The 19,437-nt window shown below is 40.2% G+C and overlaps 4 protein-coding genes and 11 non-coding genes across 15 annotated transcripts in view; 13 read left to right on the forward strand and 2 right to left on the reverse strand.

The window, feature by feature from the left end:
* Positions 1-19,437, reverse strand: part of LOC133632464 (uncharacterized) — a 508,815-nt gene that overhangs the window by 423,040 nt on the left and 66,338 nt on the right. The window lies entirely within an intron of this gene.
* LOC133632484 (zinc finger protein OZF-like) overlaps positions 1-19,437 on the forward strand; it is a 421,867-nt gene that overhangs the window by 221,375 nt on the left and 181,055 nt on the right. The window lies entirely within an intron of this gene.
* Positions 1-19,437, forward strand: part of LOC133632486 (gastrula zinc finger protein XlCGF57.1-like) — a 295,607-nt gene that overhangs the window by 125,587 nt on the left and 150,583 nt on the right. The window lies entirely within an intron of this gene.
* On the forward strand, positions 634-706 carry trnat-ugu (transfer RNA threonine (anticodon UGU)). The gene has a single exon. It is a non-coding gene; the product is annotated as a tRNA-Thr (tRNA).
* trnat-ugu (transfer RNA threonine (anticodon UGU)) lies at positions 1,234-1,306 on the forward strand. Its single transcript has one exon. It is a non-coding gene; the product is annotated as a tRNA-Thr (tRNA).
* On the forward strand, positions 1,833-1,905 carry trnat-ugu (transfer RNA threonine (anticodon UGU)). The gene has a single exon. It is a non-coding gene; the product is annotated as a tRNA-Thr (tRNA).
* Positions 2,433-2,505, forward strand: trnat-agu (transfer RNA threonine (anticodon AGU)). The gene has a single exon. It is a non-coding gene; the product is annotated as a tRNA-Thr (tRNA).
* trnat-ugu (transfer RNA threonine (anticodon UGU)) lies at positions 2,936-3,008 on the forward strand. Its single transcript has one exon. It is a non-coding gene; the product is annotated as a tRNA-Thr (tRNA).
* trnat-agu (transfer RNA threonine (anticodon AGU)) lies at positions 3,534-3,606 on the forward strand. The gene has a single exon. It is a non-coding gene; the product is annotated as a tRNA-Thr (tRNA).
* On the forward strand, positions 4,136-4,208 carry trnat-ugu (transfer RNA threonine (anticodon UGU)). The gene has a single exon. It is a non-coding gene; the product is annotated as a tRNA-Thr (tRNA).
* Positions 4,748-4,820, forward strand: trnat-ugu (transfer RNA threonine (anticodon UGU)). The gene has a single exon. It is a non-coding gene; the product is annotated as a tRNA-Thr (tRNA).
* On the forward strand, positions 5,374-5,446 carry trnat-ugu (transfer RNA threonine (anticodon UGU)). The gene has a single exon. It is a non-coding gene; the product is annotated as a tRNA-Thr (tRNA).
* Positions 5,986-6,058, forward strand: trnat-ugu (transfer RNA threonine (anticodon UGU)). Its single transcript has one exon. It is a non-coding gene; the product is annotated as a tRNA-Thr (tRNA).
* trnat-ugu (transfer RNA threonine (anticodon UGU)) lies at positions 6,554-6,626 on the forward strand. Its single transcript has one exon. It is a non-coding gene; the product is annotated as a tRNA-Thr (tRNA).
* Positions 11,547-15,181, reverse strand: LOC133632511 (zinc finger protein 436-like). The gene is made up of 3 exons (XM_062024975.1): positions 14,933-15,181; positions 13,365-13,667; positions 11,547-13,138 (listed from the first exon to the last, which is right to left on the reverse strand). The coding sequence occupies exons 1-3, from the start codon at positions 15,021-15,023 to the stop codon at positions 12,186-12,188; spliced, it is 1,347 nt and encodes a 448-aa protein (XP_061880959.1). The 5' UTR covers positions 15,024-15,181; the 3' UTR covers positions 11,547-12,185.

The following is a 19,437-nucleotide window of genomic DNA, read 5'->3' on the forward strand; positions in this document are numbered from 1 at the left end:
ACAAGGCTAAGCTCTGCACAATGAATTGCATCAGCAAGAACTTTCTGACTGTAGCTTACACTCCAAATAGTATGCCTTTGCTTTGGCCAGCACAAAGACAGATAAGAGAACAGGGAACATTCCATCGCGAGTGAAGTGAGCAAGCGGAAAAAAATGGCCTCCTCAATTCTGGAAGTCACCAGCCTCCACTGATATATATATTTATGTAAGACTTCTCCAGAAAGAACAGTCTCTCAGTCCGCCATCTTGGTCAAGCCATTTACACACGCGCCAAAAGTCAGCAACTTCCGTTCCCAACTCGACAGCAGTTCTTTTCAAAATAAAGGTATTTTACTATTGGTGGGTGTAGTGATATAGAACGGATATTACGTAGGGTGCACCACGGACCCCACCTATGTAACACCACTACTGTTATGTGTGCTGAAATAAAACATTTTCCAGTCATAACTACTAACTGTCCGATTGTATTCCACAAGATGATGGAAGTGATATTTTAAGAGCCATTTCCTTTGACGCGCTTTAGTTTTTTCCTGACTTTATTAATATTATATATATATATTTCTTCTTTGCGGTTTTATTCACACGACCGTCCAGCAGCTTGATTGTATTAAAACAAGTGTGAGTGAGTGTCAAGGCCTCATAGCTCAGTGGTTAGAGCACTGGTCTTGTAAACCAGGGGTCGTGAGTTCAATTCTCACTGGGGCCTCTGTCTGTACAGCACATGAAAGATGCTGTTTTGCAGCACGGTGTTACAGGGGTTAGTGCATGTACCTCACAATACAAAGGTTCTGGGTTCGATACCCCGACTCAGTTTACATGTTCTACCCGTGACTGCATGGGTTCCCTCTGGGTACTCCGGCTTCCTCCCACCTCCAAAGGCATAGCAACAACAATAGAACACAAACTAATGCAATCTCTTGTCCTTTCTTTACGTTTAGTTTACTCAAACACTACTAATATAGAAGAGAATAAACTCGATTGTATCACAGAGTTTCTCAAACAAATCAGATGTTCAAACAAACATTTTACAAAGTGATTGCTGCAGACACGATCACGTTCGATTGCATTCCACAAGATGATGGAGGTGATATTTTTAAGAGCCATTTCCTTTGACGCTCTTTCGTTTTTTCCTGACTTTATTAATATTATATATCTGTTTTTCTTCTTTGTGGTTTTATTCACACGATTCTCCAGCAGCTTGATTGTATTAAAACAAGTGAGAGTGAGTGTCAAGGCCTCAAAGCTCAGTGGTTAGAGCACTGGTCTTGTAAACCAGGGGTCGTGAGTTCAATTCTCACTGGGGCCTCTGTCTGTACAGCACATGAAAGATGCTGTTTTGCAGCACGGTGTGACAGGGGTTAGTGCATGTACCTCACAATACAAAGATTCTGGGTTCGATTCCCGGACTCAGTTTGCATGTTCTACCCGTTACTGGATGGGTTCCCTCCTTGTACTCCGGCTTCCTCCCACCTCCAAAGGCATAGCAACCACAATAAAACACAAACTAATGTCATCTCTTGCCCTTTCTTTACGTTTAGTTTACTCTAACACTACTAATATAGTAGAGCATAAACTCGATTGCATCACAGAGTTTCTCAAACAAATCAGATGTTCAAACAAACATTTTACAAAGTGATTGCTGCAGACACGATCACGTTCGATTGCATTCCACAAGATGATGAAAGTGATATTTTAAGAGCCATTTCCTTTGACGCGCTTTAGTTTTTTCCTGACTTTATTAATATTATATATCCCTTTTTCTTCTTTGCGGTTTTATTCGCACGATCCTCCAGCAGATTGATTGTATTAAAGAAAGTGAACGTGGTTGTCAAGGCCTCATAGCTCAGTGGTTAGAGCACTGGTCTTGTAAACCAGGGGTCGTGAGTTCAATTCTCACTGAGGCCTCTATCTTTGCAACACATGAAAGGTGCTCTTTTGTGAAACAGGGGTTAGTGCGTGTGCCTCACAATACGAAGGTCCTGGGTTCGATTCCCAGGCTCAGTGTGTAGAGTTTGCATGTTCTCTCCGTGACTGCGTGGGTTCCCTCCGGGTACTCCGGCTTCCTCCCACCTCCAAAGGCATAGCAACCACAATAGAACACAAATTAATGCGATCTCTTGCCCTTTCTTTACGTTTAGTTTACTCTAACACTACTAATATAGTAGAGAATAAACTCGATTGCATCACAGAGTTTCTCAAACAAATCAGATGTTCAAACAAACATTTTACAAAGTGATGGCTGCAGACACGATCACGTTCGATTGCATTCCACAAGATGATGAAAGTGATATTTAAAGAGCCATTTCCTTTGACGCTCTTTCGTTTTTTCCTGACTTTATTAATATTATATATCTGTTTTTCTTCTCTGCGGTTTTATTCACACGACCGTCCAGCAGCTTGATTGTATTAAAACAAGTGAGAGGGTGTCTCAAGGCCTCATAGCTCAGTGGTTAGAGCACTGGTCTAGTAAACCAGAGGTCGTGAGTTCAATTCTCACTGAGGCCTCTATCTTTGCAACACATGAAAGGTGCTGTTTTGTGAAACAGGGGTTAGTGCATGTGCCTCACAATACGAAGGTCCTGGGTTCCATTCCCAGGCTCAGTGTGTAGAGTTTGCATGTTCTCTCCGTGACTGCATGGGTTCCCTCCGGGTACTCCGGCTTCCTCCCACCTCCAAAGGCATAGCAACCACAATAAAACACAAACTAATGCGATCTCTTGCCCTTTCTTTACGTTTAGTTTACTCTAACACTACTAATATAGTAGAGAATAAACTCGATTGCATCACAGAGTTTCACAAACAAATCAGATGTTCAAACAAACATTTTACAAAGTGACTGCTGCAGACACGATCACGTTCGATTGCATTCCACAAGATGATGAAAGTGATATTTTAAGAGTGTGGTTGTATTAAAGATAGTGAACGTGGGTGTCAAAGCCTCATAGCTCAGTGGTTAGAGCACTGGTCTTGTAAACCAGGGGTCGTGAGTTCAATTCTCATTGGGGCCTCTATTTTTGCAACACATGAAAGGTGCTCTTTTGTGAAACAGGGGTTAGTGCGTGTGCCTCACAATACGAAGGTCCTGGGTTCGATTCCCAGGCTCAGTGTGTAGAGTTCTCATGTTCTACCCGTGACTGCGTGGGTTCCCTCCGGGTACTCCGGCTTCCTCCCACCTCCAAAGGCATAGCAACAACAAAACAACACAAATTAATGCGATCTCTTGCCCTTTCTTTACGTATAGTTTACTCTAACACTACTAATATAGTAGAGAATAAACTCGATTGCATCACAGTTTCTCAAACAAATCAGATGTTCAAACAAACATTTTACAAAGTGATGGCTGCAGACACGATCACGTTCGATTGCATTCCACAAGATGATGAAAGTGATATTTAAAGAGCCATTTCCTTTGACGCTCTTTCGTTTTTTCCTGACTTTATTAATATTATAGATCTGTTTTTCTTCTCTGCGGTTTTATTCACACGACCGTCCAGCAGTTTGATTGTATTAAAACAAGTGTGAGTGGGTGTCAAGGCCTCATAGCTCAGTGGTTAGAGCACTGGTCTAGTAAACCAGGGGTCGTGAGTTCAATTCTCACTGAGGCCTCTATCTTTGCAACACATGAAAGGTGCTGTTTTGTGAAACAAGGGTTAGTGCATGTGCCTCACAATACGAAGGTCCTGGGTTCGATTCCCAGGCTCAGTGTGTAGAGTTTGCATGTTCTCTCCGTGACTGCGTGGGTTCCCTCCGGGTACTCCGGCTTCCTCCCACCTCCAAAGGCATAGCAACCACAATAGAACACAAACTAATGCGATCTCTTGCCCTTTCTTTACGTTTAGTTTTCTCTAACACTACTAATATACTAGAGAATAAACTTGATTGCATCACAGAGTTTCTCAAACAAATCAGATGTTCAAACAAACATTTTACAAAGTGATGGCTGCAGACACGATCACTGTCCGATTGTATTCCACAAGATGATGGAGGTGATTTTTTTAAGAGCCCTTTCCTTTGACGCGTTTTAGTTTTTTCCTGACTTTATTAATATTATATATCCGTTTTTCTTCTCTGCGGTTTTATTCACAGGATCGTACAGCAGCTTGATTGTATTAAAGCAAGTGAAAGTGGGTGTCAGGGCCTCATAGCTCAGTGGTTAGAGCACTGGTCTTGTAAACCAGGGGTCGTGAGTTCAATTCTCACTGGGGCCTCTGTCGTTACAGTCTGTGAAATGTGTTGTTTTGCAGCATTGTGGGGAACAGGGGTTACTGCATGTGCCTCAGAGAATATGAAGTTCCTGGGTTCGATTCCTGGACTCAGTGTGTAGAGTTTGCATGTTCTCCCCATGACTGAGTGGGTTCCCTCCGGGTACTCCGGCTTCCTCCCACCTCCAAAGGCATAGCAACAACAATAGAACACAAATTAATGCGATCTCTTGCCCTTTCTTTATGTTTAGTTTACTCTAACACTACTAATATAGTAGAGCATAAACTCGATTGCTTCGCGGAGTTTCTCAAACAAATAAGATGTTCAAACAAACATTTTACAAAGTGATTGCTGCAGACACGATCACGTTCGATTGCATTCCACAAGATGATGGAAGTGATATTTTAAGAGCCATTTCCTTTGACGCGCTTTAGTTTTTTCCTGACTTTATTAATATTATATATCCCTTTTTCTTCTTTGCGGTTTTATTCGCACGATCCTCCAGCAACTTCATTGTATTAACACAAGTGTGAGTGGCTGTTAAGGCCTCATAGCTCAGTGGTTAGAGCACTGGTCTTGTAAACCAGGGGTCGTGAGTTCAATTCTCACTGGGGCCTCTGTCGTTACAGTCCGTGAAATGTGTTGTTTTGCAGCATGGTGGGGAACAGGGGTTACTGCATGTGCCTCAGAGAATATGAAGTTCCTGGGTTCGATTCCTGGACTCAGTGTGTAGAGTTTGCATGTTCTACCCGTGACTGCGTGGGTTCCCTCTGGGTACTCTGGCTTCCTCACTCTGGCTTCCTCCCACCTCCAAAGGCATAGCAACCACAATAGAACACAAACTAATGTGATCTCTTGTCCTTTGTTTACGTTTAGTTTACTCTAACACTACTAATATAGTAGAGCATAAACCCGATTGCTTCGCGGAGTTTCTCAAACAAATAAGATGTTCAAACAAACATTTTACAAAGTGATTGCTGCAGACACGATCACGTTCGATTGCATTCCACAAGATGATGGAAGTGATATTTTAAGAGCCATTTCCTTTGACGCGCTTTAGTTTTTTCCTGACTTTATTAATATTATATATCCCTTTTTCTTCTTTGCGGTTTTATTTGCACGATCCTCCAGCAACTTCATTGTATTAACACAAGTGAAAGTGGGTGTCAGGGCCTCATAGCTCAGTGGTTAGACCACTGGTCTTGTAAACCAGGAGTCGTGAGTTCAATTCTCACTGGGGCCTCTGTTGTTACAGTGTGTGAAATGTGTTGTTTTGCAGCATGGTGGGGAACAGGGGTTACTGCATGTGCCTCAGAGAATATGAAGTTCCTGGGTTCGATTCCTGGACTCAGTGTGTAGAGTTTGCATGTTCTCCCCATGACTGCGTGGGTTCCCTCTGGGTACTCTGGCTTCCTCCCACCTCCAAAGGCATAGCAACCACAATAGAACACAAACTAATGTGATCTCTTGTCCTTTCTTTACGTTTAGTTTACTCTAACACTACTAATATAGTAGAGCATAAACCCGATTGCTTCGCGGAGTTTCTCAAACAAATAAGATGTTCAAACAAACATTTTACAAAGTGATTGCTGCAGACACGATCACGTTCGATTGCATTCCACAAGATGATGGAAGTGATATTTTAAGAGCCATTTCCTTTGACGCGCTTTAGTTTTTTCCTGACTTTATTAATATTATATATCCCTTTTTCTTCTTTGCGGTTTTATTCGCACGATCCTCCAGCAACTTCATTGTATTAACACAAGTGTGAGTGGCTGTTAAGGCCTCATAGCTCAGTGGTTAGAGCACTGGTCTTGTAAACCAGGGGTCGTGAGTTCAATTCTCACTGGGGCCTCTGTCTGTACAGCTCATGAAAGGTGCAGCTTTTTGACACAGTGGTTAGTGCATGTACCTCACAATACGAAGGTCCTGGGTTCGATTCCCAAACTCAGTGTGCAGAGTTTGCATGTTCTACCCGTGACTGCGTGGCTTTTTCCGAAGGCATAGCAAACACAAAATAATGCAATCTCTTCTTCCCCTTTCTTTACGTTTAGTTTTCTCTAACACTACTAAGATAGTAGAGAATAAACTTGATTGCATCACAGAGTTTCTCAAACAAATCAGATGTTCAAACAAACATTTTACAAAGTGATTGCTGCAGACACGATCACGGAACGATTGTATTCCACAGGGTGCTGGAAGTGATATTTCAAAGAGCCATTTCCTTTGACGCTCTTTCGTTTTTTTCTGACTTTATTAATATTATATATCCATTTTTCTTCTTTGTGGTTTTATTCACACGATCGTTCAGCAGCTTGATTTTATTAAAACTTGTGTGAGTGAGTATCAAGGCCTCATAGCTCAGTGGTTAGAGCACTGGTCTTGTAAACCAGGGGTCGTGAGTTCAATTCTCACTGGGGCCTCTGTCTTTGCAGCATGGTGATACAGGGGTTACTGCATGTGCCTCACAATACGAAGGTCCTGGGCTCAGAGTCTCTCTTTGTGGAATTTGCATGTTCTCCCTGTGACTGCGTGGGTTCCCTCCGGGTACTCCGGCTTCCTCCCAACTCCAAAGACATTCATAGGTTGATTGGCAACACTAAATTTTAGTGTGAATGTTGTCTGTCTGGTAGAAAATGGATGGATAGAGGGTGAGTGTAGAGTTTGAGCAGAAAATGTTGTATTGCTGTTCTGTTCTTGAGTGTTCCAGTCATTCAAATAGAGAGATAGGAAAGAGATTTCGTATAGTCATGAAAAAAGTGGTTTATAAAAGTAATGAATTAAGGGCGAAAACGAAAGTTCGGGATTTAGGGCAAAAACAAAAGTTTGGTGAAATGGCTCTTAAAAATATCACTTTTATCATCTTGTGGAATACAATCAGACCACATGTGTCTGCAGCTATCACTTTGTAAAATGTTTGAACATTTGAGTTGTTTGAAAAACTTTACTGTGATGCAACCGAGTCTATTCTCTACTATATTAGTAGTGTTTGATAGCAGAACTAAATGTAAAGAAAGGACCTGGTTAGTTTGTGTTCTTTTGTGGTTACTATGTCTAAATATAACTAGGTAGACCTGCTTGTGCAAAAAAACTAATGTCATGTTAAGTCGTAGTAATAAATATCATGATTGTTGGTCCAATTTTATTGTCGATTTTCTTAACAGAAACTAAAAGCTTAGTTGTTGTTGTGCAGGAAAGCCAAGTGCTTTATTCGACACAGGTGACCGCATTATAGCGTATTTGCTGATATTGTTAGCAATCTTAGCATCAAGAAAATATCCTTAAAATTACTATTAAACTCAATGAATACATCTCTCGTAGGCTCAACCAAATATTCTTCAAAATAGCCACCCTTTGCTCTGATTACTGCTTTGCACACTCTTGGCATTCTCTGGATGAGCTTCAAGAGGTAATCACCTGAAATGGTTTTCACTTCACAGGCGTGCTTGAAGCTCATCGAGAGAATGCCAACAGTGTGCAAAGCAGTAATCAGAGCAAAGGGAGGCTATTTTGAAGAAACTAGAATATAAAACATGTTTTCAGTTATTTCACCTTTTTTTTGTTAAGTGCATAACTCCACATGTTCATTCATAGTTTTGATGCCTTCAGTGACAATCTACAATGTAATTAGTCATGAAAATAAAGAAAACACATTGAATGGGGGAGAAGGTGTGTCCAAACTTTTGGCATGTACTGTATATCGATATCAGCATTCTTTTATCAGTATCGGCCAACATATTTTTTTCCTATTTCTACAATTAATCAATGTTTATTTACATAGCCCTAAATCACAAGTGTCTCAAAGGGCTGCACAAGCCACAACGACATCCTCGGTACAGAGCCCACATACAACAGAAACACATTAGCAGATACAATATGTACACATGTGAAACCACTATTTAGTATTACAATGTGATAAGTAGGGAGTAAGTTAGTAGTAATAACCAGTTCTCCTTTCTTTAAAACTGACACTAGACTTTGAGGCACCGGGGGGGGAAAAGGGTGACCAACAACACTGATCCTACAAAAAGATTTTTTTTAAAATAACCCTGCGATAACATGTTTATTTGATGTTCTGATAATATATTGTTAGAAATAGATGTATTATAATTTAATAGCCCGTGTTTGAGCAGTCTACTCTTAGTTCCATCATATGATGTGCTCGCCCGGCCCGACTGTTACATTTCAAAAGCCTATGTGGCCCCTGAGCTGAGGACTTTGCCAACCCTGCTTTAGAGACATTGACGAGGTCCATGGCATCCTCAACCTCTTAAAGCTGAAGCTGTTTGTTTACATGTTTTTTTTTATTTCTCTTTGCTATTTGGGCTTATTGGACCCTAATTAGAACAAAAACTAAGAATCATCTTTTGATATGATGTACTTAGTCCATAAGTACACAAACGTGTACTTCATGTTTAGTGACATGCTAATTCTTATTTTTACACTTTTTTTTCCCAAATTCCATTGTATGTCATACTCTTCTGACACCACCAGATGGCAGTATAAGTGTCCACAAGCGGCCATAAGACCCCAATTCAGTAGTGTACACAATTTTGGAAATAAGACCTAAAAGGTGCTGTCCACGCATGTGGCCACTAAGCCTTTAGAGTAGAGATGTCAGATAATGGCTTTTTTGCCGATATCCGATATTGTTCAACTCTTAATTACTGATTCCGATATCAAACGATACCGATATATACAGTCGTGGAATTAACACATTATTATGCCTGATTTTGTTGTGATGCCCCGCTGGATGCATTAAAAAATGTAACAAGGTTTTCCAAAATAAATCAACTCAAGTTATGGAAAAAAATGCCAACATGGCACTGCCATATTTATTATTGAAGTCACAAAGTGCATTATTTGTTTTTTAACATGCCTCAAAACAGCAGCTTGGAATTTGGGACATGCTGAGAGAGTAAGAGGAGGTTGAGGTGGGCGGGGTCGGGGGGAGGGGGAGGGGGGTATATTGTAGCGTCCCGGAAGAGTTAGTGCTGCAAGAGGTTCTGGGTATTTGTTCTGTTGTGTTTATGTTGTGTTACGGTGCGGATGTTCTCCCGAAATGTGTTTGTCATTCTTGTTTGGTGTGGGTTCACAGTGTGGCGCATATATGTAACAGTGTTAAAGTTGTTTATACGGCTACCCTCAGTGTGACCTTTATGGCTGGTGACCAAGTATGCCTTGCATTTACTTGTGTGTGTGAAAAGCCGTAGATATTATGTGATTGGGCCGGCACGCAAAGGCAGTGCCTTTAAGGTTTATTGGCGCTCTGTACTTCTCCCTACGTCCGTGTACAACTCCGTACAGCGGCGTTTTAAAAAGTCATACATTTTACTTTTTTAAAACCGATACCGGTAATTTCCGATATTACATTTTAAAGCAGTTATCGGACGATATTATCGGACATCTCTACTTTAGAGTAATGCTGAAACTAACATAGGCTCCTTGTTCTTTTGAGAGTTCAGCTTAACATCAGCCAAGTATTAGCCACAGTAGATACCACACAGTGGTCAGAGGAGCCAAGAGGAGCACTGACAATGACAACATGATTGTCTGGTGAAGTAGTAAGGAAAATATCCATTTTGGAGCAATTTCCATCATTCCCAATCCTTGTAGGATCATCAACTAGTTGGTGGAGGCTGCTGAGTATAACTAATTAATGAGCACCTTCCCCATGAGTGTCAAATCTTTTTACTTTAAAGCCAGTCTCCATGATGGCACATTCAGATCCCCAAGAAGAACCAATTCAGACTTTGGGTGCAACTATTGAATATGTCAATATGCTCAGATATTACATCATACACTGAGTCATCATCTGATGTTGGTCTGTAGACACAAAACATGAACACCAGGCGACCCGGAAGGTGTAGTTTCAGGCAAATCCATTCATGTTGTTGGTGTTCAGAGTCAGGCAATCTAGAGGCGGTAAAAGAAGACTACTATTCTTCCCCGGCTGAAGTCATCAGGCTCGTCTGAAGAAAGAGTAACCAAGCACTACAAGCATCTATCTTATTATTCGGGAAAGTTTCAGACACACACAAGACATGGGGTCATGTGTAAGGCTGAAACGACGCGTCGACATAGTCGACGTCATCGGTTACGTAAATACGTCGACGCCGTTTTTGTGCGTCGACGCGTCGCATATTTACGTCACACTACCGTCATGGCGGAGCGCAAAGCAGACTGTGCGAGCGAGGGGGAAAAAGCACGCCATGTTGTTGTATGCACACTGTGTCGAGCGTAAATGGCCTATCATAGCAGCACAACGGCTATGAACGAACATTTGAAAAGAAAACCACCAACTAGTCAATCGTCCGCGTGAGCATACGTTGTCATCATTACACAAAAACATGAATGTGTCATTTGTATCTGCTAGGGGTGTAACGGTACGTGTTTTGTATTGAACCGTTTCGGTACGGGGCTTTCGGTTCGGTACGGGGGTGTACCGAACGAGTTTCTAAGCTAAAGCTAACTTTAGCTGCTAAAGTCTTAACAAGCTGCTTTGCTCCTTCTGCCTCTGTCTCAGCACGCAGCATTGTCCCACCCACACAACCATCTGATTGGTACACAGAAAGCTCTACCAGCCAATCAGCAGTGCGTATTCAGAGCGTTACCAGCCAATCAGCAGTGCGTATTCAGAGCGCATGTAGTCAGCGCTTCAGCGTGGAGCAGATAGGTGTTTAGCAGGTGAGCATCAGGCAGCGGACTCTCCCCAAATGATAATAAACACCTCCCAGTCAACTACTAGTAACATCACTATGAGCCCGTTGACCTTCTAGAAACTTCAACTACAGCTCAGCTCGCTCGCAGTCCTGGCTTGAGGTGAAGGCTAATTACCTCTCAGTTCCAGCCACATCGACCCCTTCTGAGCGTAGACATGCTAACCTTTCTTCATTACAACTGTTAGTCACTCACTGGAATGAGTAGAATTGGTTATTGTGTACTGTGTTGGACTGGATGTTTATTTTGCACATTTTAAAAGCAATAATTAATGTTTACAGTGCTCCAGAATATTTAGATTGGCACTTTTTTGTATTGGATGTTTATCTTTATTTTTGCACATTTTAGCAAATCAGCAATACTTTCACTTTTGTTGAAATGTTTACACTGTTGTTACAGAATATTTCGTTTTGCACTTTTTTGTATTGGATGTTTATCTTTATTTTTGCACATTTTAAAGCAAAATAAGCAATACTTTTACTTTTGAAATGCTTAAACTATTGCAGAATATTAAGATTTGCACTAGATGTTTACTTTTATATTTGCACATTAAAAAGCAAATAAGCTACTTTTAATTTTGTTATATGTTAAAAGTTTTAAATGTTTACATTGTTACAGAATATTTTCTCATGTTGTTGTCAATGTTGACTGAGTGGCCATACTTTTTTTTTTTTGTAAATAAAAGCCATGTCCTTTGAAAAAACTGGCCTACATTTTTTTTTTCATCTTCATTTTAAATAAAATAAAATAAAAAATATTCGGTAAAAGGAAAAATAATCTATAGATTAATCGAAAAAAAAAAAAATCTATAGATTAACCGATTAATCGAAAAAAATTATCTATAGATTAATCGATAGAAAAATAATCGTTAGCTGCAGCCTTAGTCATGAGTAGATAAGATTATGCAACAGATCATTTAAATTTGTATGAAGACCTCGGATATTTTTAAAAGAAGCAGCAAACCTATTTTGGAGGAGGTCTTGGCTTTGGGTGGATGTTGCAATGTATGCGCAAAATACTACAAACTATCTGATTGGTTATTCCCCCTGTGTGTTCTTATGTGTCTTACTGCATCTGCATTAAAATGGAATCTTTTATCGCAGACTGATCAACTAATTGTATTTTCTCCTGTGTGTTGCATTACGTGTTGGGTCAAACCTTGCATAAAAAAATATAGATTATATAGATTCTCTCCAGTGAGTTTTATTGTGTGTTGAGTCAAATAGCTCTTTTGAAAACAAAAGGAACCATTACAAGTTACTTTATCCCGTGTGTGTCGTCATGTGTTGAATCATATTGTTCTTTCGAGAAAAGATTTTACCACAAACTGAACAAATATATGTTTTTTCTCCTGTGTGTGTTCTCATGTGTTGAATTAAATTGGTCTTATGAGGAAAGCTTTTACCACAAACGGAGCATTTAAATGGTTTTTCGCCTGTGTGTGTTCTCATGTGTTGAGTCACGTTGCTGTTTCGAGGAAAGCTTTTACCGCAAACTGAACAATTAAACGGTTTTTCTCCTGTGTGCGTTCTCGTGTGTTCAGTCAAACGGATCTTTTGCGAAAAACTTTTACCGCACACGGAACACTTAAACGGTTTTTCTCCTGTGTGCGATCTCATGTGTTGGGTCAAATGGCTCTTTCTAGTAAAGCTTTTACAACAATCTAAGCAATTAAATGTTTTTTCTCCTGTGTGTGTTCTCATGTGTTCAATCAAATGTCCTTTTTGGGAAAAGCTTTTACCACAAACTGAGCACTTAAATGGTTTTTCTCCCGTATGTGTTCTCATGTGTCGAGTCAAAAGGCTCTTTTGAGAAAAGCCTTTACCACAAACTGAGCAGCTATAACGTCTTTTTCCTCTCTTCTTTGTAGAGTGTTTGCTGTCAGTGTGAGTCCTCATATCACCTTCACAGTCTGTTTCGCTGCTCAAAGGTTCTTCAGCCTCATCTTCAGCCTCACTATCCGAGAGTGGAGCTAAAAGGTTGTCTGGTTGTGGTTTCTCTTCATCATCTTCAGTCTTCACAGAGACAACAGTCAGTGGCAACTTGGTGAGATCAGCCTCCTGCGGTCCTAGAAGACACTCTCCCTCCTGAGTGATGCAGAGTTCCCCCTCTTCCTTTTTAATGCAGGGTGGTTGTGGAGTCTCCTGCTTCAAAGTGGAGTTTCCCCCTAACTGAGGGGGAAGTTCTTCTGACTGACCAATCAGCTTCTGGACGTCTGCAGGACACAAACAACACAAACACACTTTAGCTCAGACATGATCCATGAGATGTTTCTCCCTAAACTCACTACACACTTTCTCCCGTGTGTGTCATTTTGTGTTCGGTCAAATGTCCCTTTTCAGTAAAGTTTTTAGCACAAACTAAGCAGCTTAAACATTTTTTACCGGTCTTCTTTTTAGAGCATTCAGAGTGTTTATTGTCAGTGTGAGTCCTCCTATCACCTTCACAGTCTGTATCGCTGCTCAAAAGTTTTTCAACCTCCCTATCTGGTAGTGGAGTTAAGAGGTTGTCTAGTTGTGGTTTCTCTTCATCATCTTCAGTCTTCACAGAGACAACAGTCAGTGGCAACTTGGTGTAATCAGCTTCCTCTCTTCCTAGAAGACACTCTCCCTCCTGAGTGATGCAGAGTTCCTCCTCTTCCTTTTTAATGCAGGGGGGTTGTGGAGTCTCCTGCTTCAAAGTGGAGCTCTTCCCTTCCGACTGAGGGGGAAGTTCTTCTGGATGACCAATCAGCTGCTGGACGTCTGCAGGACACAAACACACTTTACACACTTTCTTCTATGTACTGTATGTGTGTGTAGTGTTACATTGTCAATCATTTAGTGCCTTGCCATAATGATGGATCAATGTTTACATGACTTGGCTGAGACTCAGACAAGTGAAGCTCGAATGAACATTAGGTTATTACAACCGTGTGGTGGAAAAAAAAAATCGAGATGGTAACATATTGCAAAACTTTGCTACTAGTAATAAAAAACGTTTTATTTCTTGCAGTAACTTATGTGGGGCATCTGTGTGCTGAATAGGCGTGCAACAATTTGTTGACATTGTAAACAAACAAAGAAAACAAATATTGTCTGTGACAAATACGTTTGTCAGCAATAGTTATCAGCATCACTCGTGTTTTTCCGGAAGGGATGCAAGTCAGGGCGGCCACACGAACAACATTGCGTGTAAACATGTCAAGTGTGGGAACATTTCTGCGGAAAAGATCATCAGGACTCCTCTTCCTCCTATCCAGGAGATGGCAAAAAGCCGCTGCCTGACCAGGGCTCAGCAAATCTGCAGAGACTCCTCCCACTCCCACCAAGGACTGTTTTCACTGCTGGACGCTAGAAAGAGGTTCCGCAGCCTCCGTAGCAGAACCTCCAGGTTCTGTAACAGCTTCTTCCCTCAGGCCATAAGACTCTTGAACGCATCATAATAATCCCCTCAATTCCCCCTCAAAAATGGATTAACTCGCTGGAATAAAAAAGACAATATAACATACATCCATAAACGTGGATGCATATGCAAAAGTGCAATATATTTATCTGTACAGTAACCTATTTATTTATATCTGCACCTTATTGCTCTTTTATCCTGCACTACAACCAGCTAATGGCAACGAAATGTCGTTTTTATCTGTACTGTAAAGTTCACTTTTTAATGACAATAAAAGGAAGTCTAAAGTCTAATTCTGGTAGCCTCAGTTTACACATTTGAGTTGGCATTTGAATTTGGTAAGTGGAATTTACTTGTTTTGAATATTTATGCAAGACATTTTTTTTATCACTTATAAGTCCAACTCTTTATTTTCTTTACACAAGCGCTTGTTTTGCTCTTCCACTTTCTTCATTTGACTTTTGCATTCTTTCATCTCCTCTGATGTGAACTCCACTGCCTTCTTCAAGCTAACAATCATGGCGGCTCTTTGTTTACGTTCTTCCACAAAGTGGGTTAATTTGTCATTAACACCCTTTTAGAGCTTAAAATAGCTGTAAAATTATAAAAACTTCAACTCACTCACCTTCATACTTCGTCTTTTTCTCCGTTAGTGATTCTCTTTCATGTTCTCTTTTACCGGACGTCGCCATCTTAGCATAGCAGTAGTCGTCCATCTTCTATCACGTCTTCAATCTTCACTTCAGATAACACTCCCTCGCTCTAAAGGAAAAATCTATATCTTGATGTGTTTGATGCTATATTCGATTCTACATGGCTATAAAACTGTAAATGTTCAACTCCTCCGCAAACTCAGTCCGCCATCTTGGTCTTTTCGGACTGCCACTGCTCGATCGCTTTGCGCATGCCCCAAAAGTTAGCGACTTCTCCTCCCGACATGGCGGCAGTTTATTTTTTTAATATCTTTTTTTCAAAATAAAAGCCATTTTGACTATTGTTTTAAATAATCGGCAACTACGCTGTAAAAATCAAAATACATTTTTGACGGCAAGTGATCAAGCCAGAAAGATAGTAATAACCGCAGTAAGTAAGTATGTATATATATATATATATATATATATATATATATATATATATATATATATATATATATATATATATATATATATATATATATATATATATATATATATATATATATATATATATATATATATATATATATATATATATATATATATATATATATATATATATATATATATGTATATATGTATATATGTATATATATATATATGTATATATATATATATATGTATATATATATATATATACATATATATATATATATATATATATATATATATATATATATATATATATATACGTTATATATATATATATATATATATATATATATATATATATATATATATATATGTATATATATATATATATATATAAATATATATATATATATATATATATATATATATATATATATATATATATATATATATATATATATATATATATATATATATATATATATATTAGGGGTGTGGAAAAAAATCGATTTGAATTCAAATCGCGATTCTCACGTTGTGCGATTCAAAATCGATTCTCATTTTTAAAAAATCGATTTTTTAATTTTTTAAATTTTTTTAAATTAATCAATGTAACAAAACAACACACAGCATTACCATAACAATGCAATCCAATTCCTAAACCAAACCCGACCCAGCAACACTCAGAACTGCAATAAACAGAGCAATTGAGAGGAGACACAAACACGACACAGAACAAACCAAAAGTAGTGAAACAAAAATGAATATTACCAACAACAGTATCAACATTAGTTATAATTTCAACATAGCAGTGATTAAAAATCCCTCATTGACATTATCATTAGACATTTATAAAAATTAAAAAAAGAACAATAGTGTCACAGTGGCTTACACTTGCATCGCATCTCATAAGCTTGACAACACACTGTGTCCAATATTTTCACAAAGATAAAATAAGTCATATTTTTGGTTCATTTAATAGTTAAAACAAATTTACATTATTGCAATCAGTTGATAAAATATTGTCCTTTACAATTATAAAAGCTTTTTACAAAAATCTACTACTCTGCTTGCATGTCAGCAGACTGGGGTAGATCCTGCTGAAATCTATGTATTAAATGAATAGAGAATCCTTTTGAATGGGGAAAAAAATCGTGTTGAATTGAAAAAAAAAATCGATTTTGAATCGAATCGTGACCCCAAGAATCGATATTGAAACGAATTGTGGGACACCCAACGATTCACAGCCCTAATATAGATCCCCGCCAGGCCGGATCTCCCAAGTGCACAGGTGTCAAACTCAAGGCCCGAGTGCCAGATCTGGACACGAAAGCTTGGCAAAAATGTGTGTTAAAAAAATACTTAATTTTTTATTACTATCCATCAATCCATCCTTCAATCCATCTTCTCCCGCTTATCCGAGGTCGGGTCGCGGGGGCAGCAGCCTAAGCAGGGAAGCCCAGACTTCCCTCTCCCCAGCCACTTTGTCCAGCTCCTCCCGGGGGATCCCGAGGCGTTCCCAGGCCAGCCGGGAGACATAGTCTTCCCAACGTGTCCTGGGTCTTCCCCGTGGCCTCCTACCGGTTGGACGTGCCCTAAACACCTCCCTAGGGAGGCGCTCGGGTGGCATCCTGACCGGATGCCCGAACCACCTCATCTGGTTCTTCTCAATGTGGCTTTACTTTGAGCTCCTCCCGGATGACAGAGCTTCACACCCTATCTCTAAGGGAGAGCCCCGCCACCCGGCGGAGGAAACTCATTTGGGCCGCTTGTACCCGTGATCTTGTCCTTTCAGTCATAACCCAAAGCTCATGACCATAGGTGAGGATGGGAACGTGGATCAACCGGTAAATTGTGGGCTTTGCCTTCCGGCTCAGCTCCTTCTTCACCACAACGGATCCATATAGCGTCCGCATTACTGAAGACACCGCACCGATCCGCCTGTCGATCTCACAATCCACTCTTCCCTCACTCGTGAACAAGACTCCGAGGTACTTGAACTCCTCCACTTGGGGCAAGATCTCCTCCCCAACCTGGAGATGGCACTCCACCCTAAATGCAAATAATTATTTCGATTTTGACAGGAAAAAAAAGTGCATCTTTTAAACGTTATCTAATCATGCCAAATGTTACATTATATTGTGTATTACAAAAATATGTTAGTAAAGATAACAGTTTGTATGTGAAAAATAATCTAATAATCGAGTGCATAGGCAATGGTGTAATAATATGAGGTACACATTTACATCAATGCTGTCAGATATATCTATTTTTTCATCAGATCAATTTGAATTTTCATTAATCACAGGTTATTGCCCGCATGCATAATTTTAATTAATTTAAAAAGCAGACCTCTGAAGACAGCCATTGAAGGCCTACTGAAAGCCACTACTACCGACCACGCAGTCTGATAGTTTATATATCAATGATGAAATCTTAACATTGCAACACATGCCAATACGGCCGGGTTAGATTAGTAAAGTGCAATTTTAAAATTCCCGCGAAATATCCTGCTGAAAACGTCTCGGTATGATGACGTTTGCATGTGACGTCACGGATTGTAGCGGACATTTTGGGACAGCATTGTGGCCAGCTATTAAGTCGTCTGTTTTCATAGCAAAATTCCACAGTATTCTGGACATCTGTGTTGGTGAATCTTTTGCAATTTGTTTAATGAACAATGAAGACAGCAAAGAAGAAAGCTGTAGGTGGGAAGTGGTGTATTAGCGGCCTGCTGCAGCAACACAAACACGTAGAGAACTGGGACAACAGAGACTCTTACCAGGAGGACTTTGAGTTGGATACGCGCTACCGTGAGTACGCAGCTGCGGCTTCCAAACATTTGATCGCTTGCCCGTACGTGCGTGCCGCTATGTGCATGTCACGTAGGTAACTTTGGGGACTTTGGGGAAATATATGTGCTGTATGAACTTTGCGGAGGTGAACGGTACTTTGGGCTGTGGGATTGAGTGTGTTGTGCGGGTGTTTGAGTTGTATTGGCGTGTTATATGGACGGGAGGGGGGAGGTGTTTGTTATGCGGGATTAATTTGTGGCATATTAAATATAAGCCCGGTTGTGTTGTGGCTAATAGAGTATATATATGTCTTGTGTTTATTTACTGTTTTAGTCATTCCCAGCTGAATATCAGGTCCCACCCGCCTCTCACAGCATCTTCCCTATCTGAATCGCTTCCACTGCCCTCTAGTCCTTCACTCTCACTTTCCTCATCCAGGAATCTTTCATCCTCGCTCAAATTTATGGGGTAATCGTCGCTTTCTCGGTCAGAAACGCTCTCGCTGCTGGTGGCCATGATTGTAAACAATGTGCAGATGTGAGGAGCTCCACAACCTGTGACGTCACGCTACTTCCGGTACAGGCAAGGCTTTTTTATCAGCAACCAAAAGTTGCAAACTTTATCGTCGATGTTCTCTACTAAATCCTTTCAGGAAAAATATGGCAATATCGCGAAATGATCAAGTACGACACATAGAATGGACCTGCTATCCCCGTTTAAATAAGAAAATCTCATTTCAGTAGGCCTTTAATGCGATGTGGCCCTCAATGAAAACATGTTTGACACCCCTGCCCTAGGGGGGGGAAAAAATAATTTTACAAAAACCCTTTTTCTAAAATGTAATGATTTTGCTCCTTGGCCCATTTCACACATTCCCTGAAGGTTTCATTGACATATACTCAAAACTTTTGGATATATGATGCTAACCAACATACAGGTCGTGAGTTCAAACCACGGCCAAGTCATACCAAAGACTATAAACATGGGACCCATTACCTCCCTGCTTGGCACTCAGCATCAAGGGTTGGAATTGGGGGTTAAATCGCCGAAAATGATTCCCGAGCATGGCCACCGCTGCTGCTCGCTGCTCCCCTCACCTCCCAGGGGGTGATCAAGGGTGATGGGTCAAATGCAGAGGGTAATTTCACCACACCTAGTGTGTGTGTGACAATCATTGGTACTTTAACTTGTTAACTTTGACATACAAACCACATTGGTTAGCATCATATGGCTGCCTTCAGAGGGCTGCTTTTCAGAGGGCTGCTTTT

The sequence above is a fragment of the Entelurus aequoreus genome, linkage group LG17 (genome assembly GCF_033978785.1).
Source record: "Entelurus aequoreus isolate RoL-2023_Sb linkage group LG17, RoL_Eaeq_v1.1, whole genome shotgun sequence".
Taxonomy (NCBI): Eukaryota; Metazoa; Chordata; class Actinopteri; order Syngnathiformes; family Syngnathidae; genus Entelurus; species Entelurus aequoreus.